The sequence below is a fragment of the Asterias amurensis genome, chromosome 17, assembly GCF_032118995.1.
Source record: "Asterias amurensis chromosome 17, ASM3211899v1".
Classification (NCBI taxonomy): domain Eukaryota; kingdom Metazoa; phylum Echinodermata; class Asteroidea; order Forcipulatida; family Asteriidae; genus Asterias; species Asterias amurensis.
In genome coordinates, this window is record NC_092664.1 from 17,032,048 (window position 1) to 17,046,759 (window position 14,712).

Genomic DNA, 14,712 nt, shown 5'->3' on the forward strand with positions numbered 1-14,712 from the left:
ACGTGAAAATCGTATCTGCATTAATGCGCATCATCACTTATTAATGCTTTGTCATGGTGGATGATGTTTTAAATAACTTATCAGATATCATTTGTTGGCCAATAGTGAGACATGCGGAAAAAACTTCCGCACGGTCAAAAAGTGGTAATCCAACGAGTATGAATTATTAAATAACTTCAAATAGCACAAAATATTGAACTTAATGATATATTGTGTTTTTTGACTGTCGTGTAACACAATATTTGTGATGTTGAGAATTTATATTTTGTCATTGCAACTTTAAAAGAAATGACTGCAACAAAACGAATTAAGGATTTTTAGGCTGGAAGTAAAACAAACTTGAAATAACTGACTGGGCTCAATTTCATGGAGCTGTCTTAGCAGAAATATTGCTAAAACATCTTATTGGATAGTGGAGTCACAAACAATACATTTAACATAGTATTTTGGGGCGTTAAACCTTATTTTGGCAGGCATGATTTTTGTTATATAATTACATCTTGCTGTGCTAACGCAGCACTTTAACACAAGCTGGGTCAAGTGGTGGATTTCTCAAAGAACTAAAAGGAACACGTAAGAAAGATGTTTTAAATTGAAATATAATGTTCCATCACAAAGTTTGACTCGAAATTGCAGGGTTTTCCCTTGTACGTCGTATAGGGCTAGTGGTAAGGATCCTGACAACCCCTCCAAATGGACCAAATACAAACAATTCAGAAATAGTTTGCTTAGTCGTGAACTTACATGGTCGGCCATTTTTATGGAGTCAACATTTTTACTCCACAAAATGGACGACCGTGTTTCTTCGCAAAGTAAAAGGAAAACTGTGCAATTTCCAGGCATGTTTGTGTGGGTGCTGGGTCATTATGTTCTACTTTTAAATTGTATCTATCTAACCATGTGCATTTCATAACAAATGGTTTCAAACGCTTTTCAAAGACCAACTCGTCCTATCAAAGGCAACGTGTTCCTTTAGCCATTGGACACTTTCGGAACAGAACAAAACAATAAAAGTTCACAGATTTACAAATAACTTACAGGGTTTAAGAGAGGTAATGGTGAAAGACTTTTCTTGAAATATTATTCCATGAAATGCTTTATTTTTTGAGAAAACATTAAATCAATATCAATTCTCGATATCGAGAACTACGGATTTATTTTAAACACATGTCATGACACGGCGAAACGTGCGGAAAAAAACAAGGGTGGGTTTTCCCGTTATTTTCTCCCGGCTCCGATGACCAATTGAGCCTAAATTTTCACAGGTTTGTTATTTTATATATAAGTTGTGCCCACGAAGTGTGGGCCTTGGACAATACTGTTTACCGAAAGTGTCTAATGGCTATAAGACTAGTCTTATCTCGAGAGGACGAGTTAACTCAGGACTACCCTTAAGATTTTGTATATCTCTTATAGGACCAGTCCTCAGTTAGGCGTACTAGTCCAAACTCTTTGTGGAATCGACCTCAGGTGATTTATCAAACGAAACATCTGGTTTGGTTCGGCACAATTTGATGTAAAAGACCGTTTAAAAATGCTTTCAGGGTTATGTTTGGATTTATTTTCGAAGGTATTTAAGCCAAAATAGAAGCCGGTGTGCCCCTTTAAAGAATATGAAGGCTGGCTGCTGGGATCATTAAAACGAGTAACCAGTCAGTCGTTGTTGCCTCACATAAACCACTAACTAATTCATTACGTTTTACTCCAAACCAAGGCATTGCTAGGCAATAAAATGCTGCACACACCAACCCGCCTGGCGCCAGTGCCTTTTGTTGTAAGGGTAAATTCCAAATAATATTATGTTTAAATTATTTAGACCATTATAATAGAATGCACTGAACATATTATGCACAAAATACACGACGTGTACCGACGGTGATTAGGAGAGATCAGGCACATTACCTGGCTCGTTTAATAAAAACGAATTGCTCTTTGACAAGAACACGAATACTAGGGCTGACCGCAACCAACCTGATACAAGTCTGCACAAACTAAATCGAAATATTGAAGACGTGGAAGAACGATTAAGGGCTTGTAGTTTGGCTCATGTCACGCCAAATATTGTCAATTACTAGAGGAGGTTGTTCTGATGAGCACCGTATACGAATTCCAAGACTGCCAAAAGAAAGATCTAATGCTGGAAAACAATTTTAATAATTGACTGATCTTAACATCGCTGCCGTCATGAGCCTGTTTGGTCTCGACTGTTTCGGAAGGTAAGACTTAAACAAGTAATACAAAATTGTTTGTTTTAATCACTGAAAATATTCTTTTTCAATCAGTAAATCTCGCCTGGCTTCGCCTGCACGTTCTAGTCAAAGAGACATCGGCTTTTCGCGGGACTTTCTTGGCTAAATGCTGCAGGCTTTGCCTGGTCGTGGTTTTCCTCTTGTTTATTTATTTATTGCATTTCCTTTGTTGTGTTTTCCTGTCATTCTCTGAGTGCTTTGCAACTTTAGGAAACGGCGCTTTATAAATGGTGTTATTATTATTAAATAATTGTTATTATTATCAATATTATTATTGTTATTAATCCGTAGACAACCATCAATGAGGTCATCAAATTTAAACTTGCAAATCGTCTGCATTTCACGGAGAGCCAGTTATGTCCGAACGCTTGATTGGAATTTATATTAATCTACACATGTGCTTGCTGGTTTAAAACAGTAACAATTTGCAATACTAATACGGTTTGCAGTGGGGTCGATTTCACAAAGAGTTAGGACTTATCCTAACTATAACGACTTATCCCAGGAGATATTAAAAACGTATTCTATTCTATATCTATGCACTAAGCAGACACACAATCGCGTCTGCGTTACTCATGCAGCCATTAGCCGTGTACAAAACAGCGCGATACCCCCTAGTCTTGGGCCAAGACTAGTTATGTCCGAACGCTTGATTGGAATTTATATTAATCTACACATAGGATAGTGCGCATTTACGTCACGTATTACGCGCACATTGACACAAGTGCCTACTTATTTTTCATGAAACCTGAAAATGGTTGAATTCAAGTGCATTTTTTTTTTGGTGGGGGGGGGGGGCGGGGGGACTGTATAGCTCTTTGGTAAAATACAACACGCAACTATTGTAATAAAAAAATAATGTTGTCACTTAAAGGTCTGTATACATTTGGTTATTGTCAAACACTAGTCTTCTCACTTGGTGTATTTCAACATAGCATAAACTAACAAACCTTGAACTCAACACACTTTGACCTCAATTGGTCGTCGAAGTTGCGAGAGAATAATGGAAGACTAAAACACCCTCCAGTGTCGCATGAAGTTGTGTGCTTTCATGTGATGCTTGATTTCTAGACCTCAGCTGAGCTGTATCGAAATCAATAAAAAAATTCTAGTGAGAAATTACTTTTTTCCCTCAAAAACTATACGTTACTTCAGCGGGAACCGTTTCTCACTATGTTTTATACTATCAAATCCTCCGCATTGATTGAAACACATCAGGTTTAAATGCTAACAATCAGTTTGAGTAAATATAATTTCCAAAGGTGTCCAGCCGTCGATTTCACCAAACTCTTCCTAACTTAGGATTAATCTTAAAGGAACACGTTGCCTTGGATCGGTCGAGTTGGTCTTTGAAAAGCGTTTGTAACCGTTTGTTATAAAATGCATATGGGTAGAAAGATGTTGTAAAAGTAGAATACAATGATCCACACAAACATGCCTCGAAATTGCGTGGTTTTTCTTTTACCTCGTCGACTAACACGTCGGCCATTTATGGGGGTCAAAATTTTGACTCCCATAAATGGCCGACCATGTTAGTTCGCACAGTAGAAGGAAAACCGCGCAATTTTGAGGCAAACTTGTGTGGATCATTGTATTCTACTTTTATAACATCTTTCCAACCATATGCATTTTATAAAAATGGTTACAAACGCTTTTGTTTTGACCAACTCGTCCGATCCAAGGCAACGTGTTCCTTTAAGACTTACTAGGACGAGTTGAGTCCCGCATCCAAATATATAGGAAGCATTGAACCCATCCTAAGTTAGGACGGGCTACTCGTCCTAACTCGAGTTAGGATTAATCCTAGAGTTTGGTGAAATCGGCTGCAGTTCCTTTAAATACCTGACTGGATAAGGTGTGTTAGGAAAGTGCGCATTTATGTCACGTGATTACGCGCACATTGACATAAGAGCCTATTATTCATGAAACCTGAAAATGTATATACTTACATTGAGGCCATTATGTTGCATTAAAGGAACACGTTGCCTTGGATCGGTCGAGATGGTCTATAAAAAGCATTAGTAACCGTCTGTTACAAAATGCATGGTTGGAAAGATGATTAAAATGTAGAATACAATGGTCCGCACAAATTTGCCTCGAAATTGCGTGGTTTTCTTATACTTTGCGAACTAACACGGTCGGCCATTTATGGGAGTAAAAAATTTGACTACAATAAATGACCGACCGTGTTAGTCGACGAGGTAAAAGGAAAAGTGCATATAAAAACTGGTAATGTTTTTACATTATTATAACACAATGGTAATTGTAGGAAATGTATGATTTTAGACGAGTTTTTTTTTTCTTCTAACTTACACATGTTGTAATATTTTATCCTTGTATTTATTTTGGTCGTTCCAGGTTGATTGTGGTATTGGGGGTCCTAGTCGGCGTTGGATCAGTTGCTTTTGACGGCAGTTGTGATCTGTGCTGTCCTCCTATATCACAAGAGTTTAAATCTCGTCTGAAAAACGTCCAGTATCAACCCACCATTCAAACGTCTGCTCTTGGTATCGTTTACAGCAATATAACGACAAAGACCGTCTCGAGATGCGCGTCTGCTTGTCTACATGATGATTCATGCAAGTCGTTCAACTATTGCGAAGTTGAAATGCTTTGTCAGCTAAGCGCTGCTGTAAAATCCGAGAATCATACAGCTTTGAAATCACCAGGCCGATGTGTTTACTTTGCAGATGAGGCTCGAGATGGTAAGTTAGGAAGAAATATTGCTGGCATTTTAAACATGAAACACGATTTGAAAACAAACGTACGGTGGCTGATCTCCGCCAACAAATAAACACTTTTTCAGTAGGGCGTTATAACGCCCTATAGGGCGTTATAACGCCCTAAATTACAGCGTTACAACGCCCTATTTCTCAATTAGGGCGTTATAACGCCGTAACTTAGGGCGTTATTACAGGGCGTTATAACGCCCTAAATTAGGGCGTAATAACGCCCTAATTGAGAAATAGGGCGTTATAACGCCGTAATTTAGGGCGTTAAAACGCCCTATTTTTCAATTAGGGCGTTATAACACCGTAATTTAGGGCGTTATAACGCCGTATAGGGCGATATTACGCCCCAATTAGGGCGTTATAACCATTAATCTCCATTATACTGACTGGATAGGTCATTGCGCTATGCTGCGTGCATAAACACGCGGCCCAACAATGGCGGCGCAATTCCTTCAAACGGGTAAATTAATGTGCACTTGGTCGGGTTTGAGTCTGTCAGTTGAAGTTGTAAATTGAGAATAGAAATGGGGGGAAAACATGACGATCGATAGTTTGAAGTATGAAAAAGTTTCTGATCGAAATGCAATAAAGCAAACTAACTTTACATTTGTTTCTATCAAATGCCCTATTAGTATTATGATAATGATATTTAAATTTCTAAACAAACACTCGGCCGAGAAACTGTATTTGGATTCAGGTACATTTTTTTTTTTATTCTTTCAGTTCATTGAGAAAATAACAATAAACCATATAAAGACAAAACAAGAGTCGCTCCTACAATAAACAATTCGAGTAGGCACTAGAGTGAGAACTACATACTCGCTAAAATCGAGGGAAAAGAACAAGAAAGATGAAAACAAAATACAATGTGATAATTGAGAGTTGACTCCATTAACAAATTTAAACTTTTTATTGTTAAGCTTCTATTCATCATGTTAATTGAAAAACAATCCAACAGCAAAACTTCCATAACCGTTTTACTGTTCCGCCAGAAATAAATATTTTTATTTTGGTCAAAAATAACGAAGTCGGCTATTTCCGAGATGACTGATCCTCTCAACGAACTTGTATCGTCTGTACAGTCGTTTGACCAGTTCGGGATCACTTTTTGAATTCACATTGTTTTTTGTTGCAATCTCTTTGATATCTGAAACAATTTTTTTTAGCAGTTTACCTAAACATGTCATAAAACTCACCAAGTATTCACTGACAAAAAAAGATTAGTTCTTTTGAAGAGGCTTTGAGAAAAGTATCGTCACCTGTTTGACCAGTTCAGGATCAGTTGAATCTATTCTGAATCAGTAGAGTGCCCTTCATTGCAAACCCATACTCCCATTCATAGAACTGTCTCTCAAGGACACAAAACTTCAGAGGTGTGTTGGCATGGACTTGGACTTCCTTTCTTTAATGAATGTCATGCAAGTGTCCTCAATAGCAGCGCAAAAACCTGGCGACAAAACCTCAAAACAACAGCAAAGGCAAATGAAAAAGTGAAGCGAACCTAAAAAGCATTATTGACCCCTCCAAGTTTAATTTTCTCACAAAATAAAAAATCTACAAGAATTTGTTGAAGTAACGTTTCTCAAAATCAACTAAACAAACTTTCTACTGAAGTAGTATGATTTTACCATACTTAGTAAGTTAGTGCGGCACCATTTGACGCAATGAGATGTTGAGTGATCCCGAACTGGTCAAGGGTAAGTTGCCCCCCTAAAGAAGATTTTGGGATCTTCGTCACCTCAAAAAAACAAGATGACTGCACAGTATTTACAGGAATGTTTTTTTACACATTCTTATCATTTTACATAAATATTTTTTGCCCCGGCACTCCAATTCTAAAGGTAAGAAGTTTTAACAGTGTTTTTCAACCAACATTTTTAAACAAAAAAATGATAAATTTCGCAGACAACCTTCAGGAAAACAGCCATAATTTATTTGCTGATGATATTTGGCACCTTATTTTGGGTTTGTTGGTTTAATGGGTGTTAATCTTCACATTTATCAACAGAAGTTGGTAATAATGAGAAGTGATATAATTATTTGGTTATTGCAAAGTTGAAGTGATCCCGAACTGGTCAATGATCCCGAACTGGTCAAATGACTGTACATAATTCGCATATACTTGTCGCTTTCCCGAACCTTTTAATTATTGATGCTATGACAAACATCTGTTGAAATCCGGGCTTCCCGTCCTCGTCGATTCCAGACAACCATCTGTAACGGAGAGAAAACAAAAATAGTATTGCTCGGTAAAAATAACAAATACTTGGCCTATAAAAATTATTTTTATGAAAGATAGTTTCAATTTCCGGCTTATATTTGTAACGTTAGATATAATAATAATAATATGAATCGCTAAAAAAATGCAAAGGCCTACCTACTTATGGAAAGACAATCCCTTTGCCGACTCAGTTTTCCCTCCTCCGGTGATTGACAGCCGCGCACGACTTCACCATCAGCATTTTTAGTTTGTTTGATCCGATTCCAATTGTATTAACCCCCAAATGACAATTAAAAGGACGAAAACTTCTCTCTGCTTGCAGCAACTCCGTTTAAAAGTGTACAACGCATTTCGTGTGACGAACGGTCTTCACCCGTTTGAAAAAATACGCGCGCGGCCTGCGTTTGGACGCGATGTCCTATCCAGTCAGTATAATGGAGATCAATGGTTATAACCAATGGTTATAACGCCCTAATAGGGCGTTATAACGCCCTAAATTACGGCGTTATATAACGCCCTAATTTAGGGCGTTATAACGCCCTATACAGCGTTATAACGCCCTTTTGAAAAGGTGTTTATTTGTTGGCGGAGATCAGCCACCGTACAAATGTGTGCTTATTCTGAGTTAAATTGTTTATTTTCAGCTTGGAAAGACGCCCCAAGCCAAGTTGCTGGATCTCTGAAGCACGTGTCAATCGGTGAGGCAGGAGTTTGGGGCGTTGATTCCCAAGACAATATCCACTACAGGGCGTGGTGCGGATGCTCCTGGACACTGATTGCCGACGGTAAACTAAAACAGGTGGATGTTGGTAAGAACGTAGTATGGGGAGTCAGTTCGCGTGATTTGATTTACTATCGTAAGGTCTCCTCCAGTAATCCTAGCTTAACATATTGGATTAACGTTGATGGCCTTTTGAAACATGTAAGTGTCAGTCAAAAGGGGCATGTATGGGGAGTCAATGTGCATAACATGATCTATCATCGCAGAGACGCGAGTGTTGACCGAGTTGCAGGCAGTGACTGGATACAAATAGTAGGGGGACTTGTACAAGTCTCAATTGGTAATGGTGGTGTCTGGGGGGTCAATGCAGATAAACGCATGTTCCATCGTGAAGGGACTTACGGTGATCCAGACTCTGACCCAGATGGCTCGGCCTGGGAACATGTTCCTTCTGAAATCTCAATGAAGTACGTTAGCTCAGGTGACGTCATATACGCCATTAATACTAACGACGCAATCTACTATCGCGTAGGTACGTCTGCTGACTCTCCGACTGGCACAGCTTGGAAACAGATTGGCGGGAATCTCAAACAAATAGAGTCAGTATCGAGTATATTATGGGGCGTTGACGCTGAGAATAATATCTATACAAACGATACGTATTAGCCTGATCAGTTCTGGTTCCCCAAATTACAACCTCAACTGTTCAATTAAAACAACTGTTCAAAACTCAATTCGATGGTGTGATAACCTAATTAATAGCATACATCCATTCATAACATATAATCGATGCACGAATACACAGACTATAATAAATGCGAACTGGTAAAGTGATGCTGCATTGATCTATCGGTATTTACCACTCAAAATGCAACTGGTTAAGGTCACTTTGTGTTTATAAACAGAGGGTGGGAGGGGAGTGGCAAATCCACTGGTCGTTGATCAAGGAGGGTGGCGAGTGGTACTAGTTCACTGGTCCCAAGCTCCGGTGTGTACCAACAGCAACAGCAGGGTCTGGTACCTGTCTCCACATTAATAGCTCAAATCACTTGACCATCGATTCGCTGAAAGCTGTATAAATGTATTATATGCAGCCTGCAGGCTCCTGGCTATACAGTATAGGTAATGGGTAATAAAAGGACCGGTCACACAGGCCCCGATAACGAGAACGAAATACGCCACGCTCATTCAACCAATCGAGGGCGTGCATTTTTATCGTTCCCGTTTTCGTTCTCGTGGTTCCGATGACCGGAAGATATCAGGCGGATGGGAAAGCCACCTTATTCGGTTTATTCAAAGACCTTAGTTTACTACACTTAGTTTACCACAGTTTAGTTAGTTTACCACAGTTTACCACAAAGACCTTAGTTTACCACAGTTTATGGCTTTAACAATTATTTATCACATTTGTTGTAAAGTAAAATAAAAAAGCCATGACGATATAAAGTAATTATTTTAAACCATTAGAGAAAAACCGGAGCAAAAGAATTGAACTTGTAAACCATTACACTCTATACATGTAAATGGTCGCACGATTGCGGATACGATTGGCAAAATGGGGTTTCTGAAACATGTCCGTTCCCAGCTTATTTTTGTTTCAGTATTAAAGGTAGTGGACATTATTGGTTATTGTCAAAGACCGGCCTTCTCACTTGGTGTAACTCAACATATGCATAAAATAACAAACCTGTGAAAATTTGAGCTTGAGTGGTCGTCGGAGTTGCGAGATAACTATGAAAGAATAAAAACACCCTTGTCACACGAAGTTGTGTGCTTTCAGATGCTTGATTTCGAGACCTCAAATTCTAAACTTAAGGTCTCGAAGTCAAATTCGTGGAAAATTAATTACTTCTTTCTCAAAGACTACGTCACTTCAGAGGGAGCCGTTTCTCACAATGTTTTATACTATCAACCTCTCCCCATTACTCGTTACCAAAAAAGGTTTTATGCTAATAATTATTTTGAGTAATTAACAATAGTGTCCACTGCCTTTAATGTAATTTATTTGTTTAACACTATTAAAATGGTACAGTCATAACACATTTAAATATGAATTTTGTAGGGTCTATTAAAAAAAATGCTTTAATAAAATCCTTCGTTTGAATTGTTTTTTTGTTATCATCGCTGGCGAGATTTGTACAGTCATCATATGAGAGTATTCAAACAGAGTTCTTCAATTTGAAAACTTGATCTTTAAAATTAAAGTTAATCTTTTGACCAATGATAGGCCTAAAAATCAGATCTGGTTCCTATTTCACGGTTCTTCTTATCGTGAAGTTCCGCACTTATGACTCCATAGAGTCTATACAGGATGCCGTCAATTTAAAGAAACACGTTGCCTTGGATCGGTCGAGTTGGTCTTTGAAAAGCGTGTGTAACCATTAATTTTTGTTATCAAATGCACATGGGTAGAAAGATAATGAAAAAGTAGAATACAATATTCCACACAAGCATGCATCGAAATTGCGTGGTTTTCCTTTTACTTCGTCAACTAACACGGTCTGCCATTTATGGGAGTCAAATTTTTGACTCCCATAATTAATGGCCGACCGTGTTAGTTCGCAAAGTAAAGGGAAGACCACGCAATTTCGAGGCATGTTTGCGTGGATCATTGTATTCTCCTTTTACAACATTTTTCCAACCATGCAATATTTATAACAAACGGTTATAAACGCTTTTTATAGACAAACTCGACCGATACAAGGCAACATGTTCCTTTAATAACTTATGAGCAAGCAGGGCCATGAATTAGACCAAGTGGTAGCCTACTAAGTTGAATTTCGTATGTAGGGAAGAAACTATTAGTGATTCAGACTAAGAGCCTTTAAGCTTTATTAAAAGTCTGAATAAAGGAAGTATTAAAATACCACAACCGTGCCTAGTCGCTGTCATTTTAATAAATTAAAAGTATTAACTTGTGTTTCGTAGCTATTTTTAAAATATTGAGTATCAATGTTTTCAAAAACTATAATAAATGTACATTGCAGTTGCCTAAGAATAAAATACCATGTGCAAAGTATGTGCCTTACAGTCACATTGGTAGAGTAGCCAAATCAATTACATTCTATTAGCGCCTGTAGGGTAGTTATCCGTTAATTGCCGAGCATTTGTTTTTTATAAAATTGCTTTGTTGTAGCAACGTCTAAAATGTTTACATGCAAACAGATACTTACAAAGTCGTAATGTTGTAATTGAAGTTAACATTTAAAATAGAAAATTTAATTGTTAAAATGGTCAAGCAAAACCCTGAATTAAAGGCAGTGGACACTATTGGTAATTACTCAAAATAATAATTAGCATAAAACCTTACTTGGTAATGAATAATGGGGAGCTGTTGATAGTATGGCTCCCTCTGAAGTAACGTATAGTTTTCGAGGAATAAGTAATTTTCCAAGTGGTACAAAATTGAATTGTGTGTAGAGAAACTGTTCGTGATTTAGACTTGGAGCTTAACCCTCTAGTCCCTGCACCGCCCGAGTTTGCTGAAAACTAATACTTCAAGATTCTTGCAGTTAATTACTGGAATCGTATTTCAAATTTTAAAAGATAGCCACAGCTTAATTTTTATGCACAATTTGAACCTTGATATTTGTATAAAAGTACAAGTTCGCATGAGAACAATAAATGTCTCTCGTTAAACGGCTACGGTAATTTTTATGGCGAATATTTGTTTGTAAGGATAAAACGGACACAATAGCTTTTCAAGGCTTTTATCTGACTCAATGATTATACTGATTAAATGCGAAGGCGTGAGTTTTCGACAATATATCATGAATGATGAATAAATACAGTTTCCTTTGTGTTTACTAATAAGCGTTTTGTTGGGGTAAGAGCTAAATTATTTCACCATCGTTAGCTTCATTAGCTTAATAATGAATATCCAGGATTCTTTTGATGTTACTTTTTTTCTACAAATACAGGCTAGCTGGGTTTCCTCCTACCACATACAGTATATCGACAGGCGGCTGGGCGGTCCAGTGGCTAAATGGTTAAAGACACTGCACATTATTGGTAATTATCAAAGACCAGTCTTCTCGATCACTTGGTGTACCTCAACATAAGCATAAAATAACAAACCTGTGAAAATTTGAGCTCAATTGGTCGTCGAAGCTGCGAGATAATAATGAAAGAAAAAAAACCTTATCACACGAAGTTGTGTGCTTTCAGATGCTTAATTTCGAGACCTCAAAATCTAATTTTTATGCTAAAAATAATAATTGAGTAATTACCGATTGTGTCCACTGCCTTTAGTAGCACAATCGTAAACAAATTGTTAACCATTCATCTCATAAGTTAAAAGTCTTAATTTCAAAACGTTTTGCATTATTGAGTAATAAATTTCTCGATGTTTTCCTTTTGCCTGAATACCGTGTGTCATGATTAATTGCAGAGTAGACAAGTGCAGGAATGTTGTCAAAACTGGAGTCTGTGCTTCGGTTTCTACAAATTTTTAAGCAATTGTGTTTTTATAAAAATGCGTTGCTGTAGCAATGACTAAAATCTTCAAAATGAAAACATTGTTCTCAAAGTTGTAGGTCGTATTAGTGAAATAATTATCATGTGAGTGTCATGGTGGTTTCAACATAAATTTTAAAGTGATGTGCACAAAATAGGTTCTTTTTTTGTTCACTGCAAAGTCTTCTCTTAAATTCAAACCAAACCTTCCCTCTAAATCACGTACTGGCCTATAAATAACCCCTTGTTTTTTGGCTCGCTTTCTGCCCCTCCCCTCTCTCTCAATATTACGTTTGTTCAAAGGCCTTTGAACACTGGAAAGGTAGATCTTGCACTTCATTCAGTTGAGGATGGACGAAAAGGACACGAGTTGAGCAACTATTAGCCCAGATAGCAAGGCCGTTATGATGGGGCCCATCTGGGAAATATCTGCCAGTGCCATTGGTAGGCCGGGCCACCCCTTAGTGGTATAACCATATTGAGCCCTCCGAGTGTGGGTTAAGGGGAACTCATGGGGCCCATATGGGCTAGCCCATAAATTAGGCAAATTAGTGTTCCATTGGTATCATAATGGGAAATATGGGCTATCCCGCACGGCAGAATACCTAAGGGCCCAATATTGGGTTCATGTGGGGAAACAAGGGCATAGGGACTCCATCTACTGCATGCAAACATAAATAATGATGCAAGCAATAAACCATAGCCCAACGTTGTCACCCGGCAGAGCTTTTCTCGAAGGCTAATCTGCCTATCAATGTATGTTGCGCTATAATTAACTATTAATACACAATGATGGGCAAATTTGGCGTTTAGGTGGAATAATGCGCAGTCGGGTGGAGCCAAACGTAATATTGAGAGAACCGAGCTGGTTTGGTCACGGACGGCCGAATGTGAGTAAAACACTGGGTGTATTCGTTTATTAGCTTCCCTGGGTCATCCCCGGTCTGCTGCCCCGCGGTGCGTTCAAATAGCTTTTGACGTCATTCCAGGGGCTCACCCAGGTCATCCCCCAGTGCCCTGCTTGTGGAGTGGGTTACTTGGGGGCTGGCCCCAGGTAAACGACGTCACATGAGAGCGGTATGAGTGGCCGTTCGTTTCTCTTGTCAGCAGGGGCTCACCCGAGTGAGCACCGCGTACCCATGGAAGCTAAACGAACGCACCCTACACGGCCCATTAGCCGGAACGTCTGACACGTCATTCTTGTCTGACGTCATTCTTCGAGGCTCGTGAATAACGACAGAGACCGGCATCAAAAACCGGCGTGTAGTTTGACCTTTGACCTCCCTCATTTCACATAGGGTGCGCTCGATTAGCTTCCCTACCCTGGGTCAGACTGGGTGCGTTCGTTTAGCTTCCCTGGGTCAACCCCGGTGTGTGGCGGTTTTTTTTTCCAGGACGAACGTGGGTAATTATCTGCACACGTTTGTCCTGGAAAAAAACACGCCACACACCGGGGTCGACCCAGCCAGGGGAGCTAAACGAACGCACCCTATAATGGAGATATAGATAAATGGGGTTGACCCGGGTGAGCCCCTGTAATGTCATCAAAGCTATTCGAACGCACCGGGGGCAGACCGGGTCGACCCAAGGAAAGCTAAACGAACGCACCCAATGAGATACGCGACGAAAGGCGGCAGTACTGCATGTACTAGTTTGGGCATGGAACGCTCATGCCACTGCACGTATCATTGGTATCCAAATGGAACCACTGGATCTAGCGGCGGGGACCTGTCATTATCCTTGCAGATAAAGACAGGGGCCCAAACTAGCCCTTATCCGATGTGTGGCCGTGTCCGAATTGGCGACTTCGGCTACAGCTACGGCTAGGGCGCGCGCGTCTGCTATTTCTTCAACACTGACAGCCGCGCTGATATCTAGCCGTAGCTATAGCCAAAGTCGCCAATGGGAAACTTCACCAGGTAATGTCAACAACTTAGAAATAGACTGTGCAAGTCTCGCGCGGATTTGAACTTCGGGACCATTGTGGTCCTAACCTTATGGAGTTTTACGTTGGGGAGATTTGGTTTCGTCCATTACTTTGGTTTCGTCCATTACTTTAGTTTAATGTAGTTTATGACCATAAAAATGACATATGTTGTTTTAAATGTAATACTAATTAACATCATATATAAGAGTAAAAATAAAGTCAACATAATAACGGAAAAAACCCGATATTTAAACTTGACCTCAGGTCAGGTTACTTGGTAAAAATTAAGAATTTGTGCCCATCTCCGATCACGAAATTTACGCAGACGCTTGTTTTGGTCGCGCGGGGTGAAAAGCTTTTTCATTTGTCGTTTAGATAGGCGTCGGCTTCCTCTTTAAACTGCGTCA

General features: G+C 39.2%; 1 protein-coding gene across 1 annotated transcript; it reads left to right on the forward strand.

The window, feature by feature from the left end:
- Positions 1–1,966: 1,966 nt before the first annotated feature.
- LOC139949798 (perivitellin-2 31 kDa subunit-like) lies at positions 1,967–10,326 on the forward strand. The gene is made up of 3 exons (XM_071948341.1): positions 1,967–2,216; positions 4,608–4,954; positions 7,847–10,326. The coding sequence occupies exons 1-3, from the start codon at positions 2,185–2,187 to the stop codon at positions 8,587–8,589; spliced, it is 1,122 nt and encodes a 373-aa protein (XP_071804442.1). The 5' UTR covers positions 1,967–2,184; the 3' UTR covers positions 8,590–10,326.
- Positions 10,327–14,712: the final 4,386 nt, after the last annotated feature.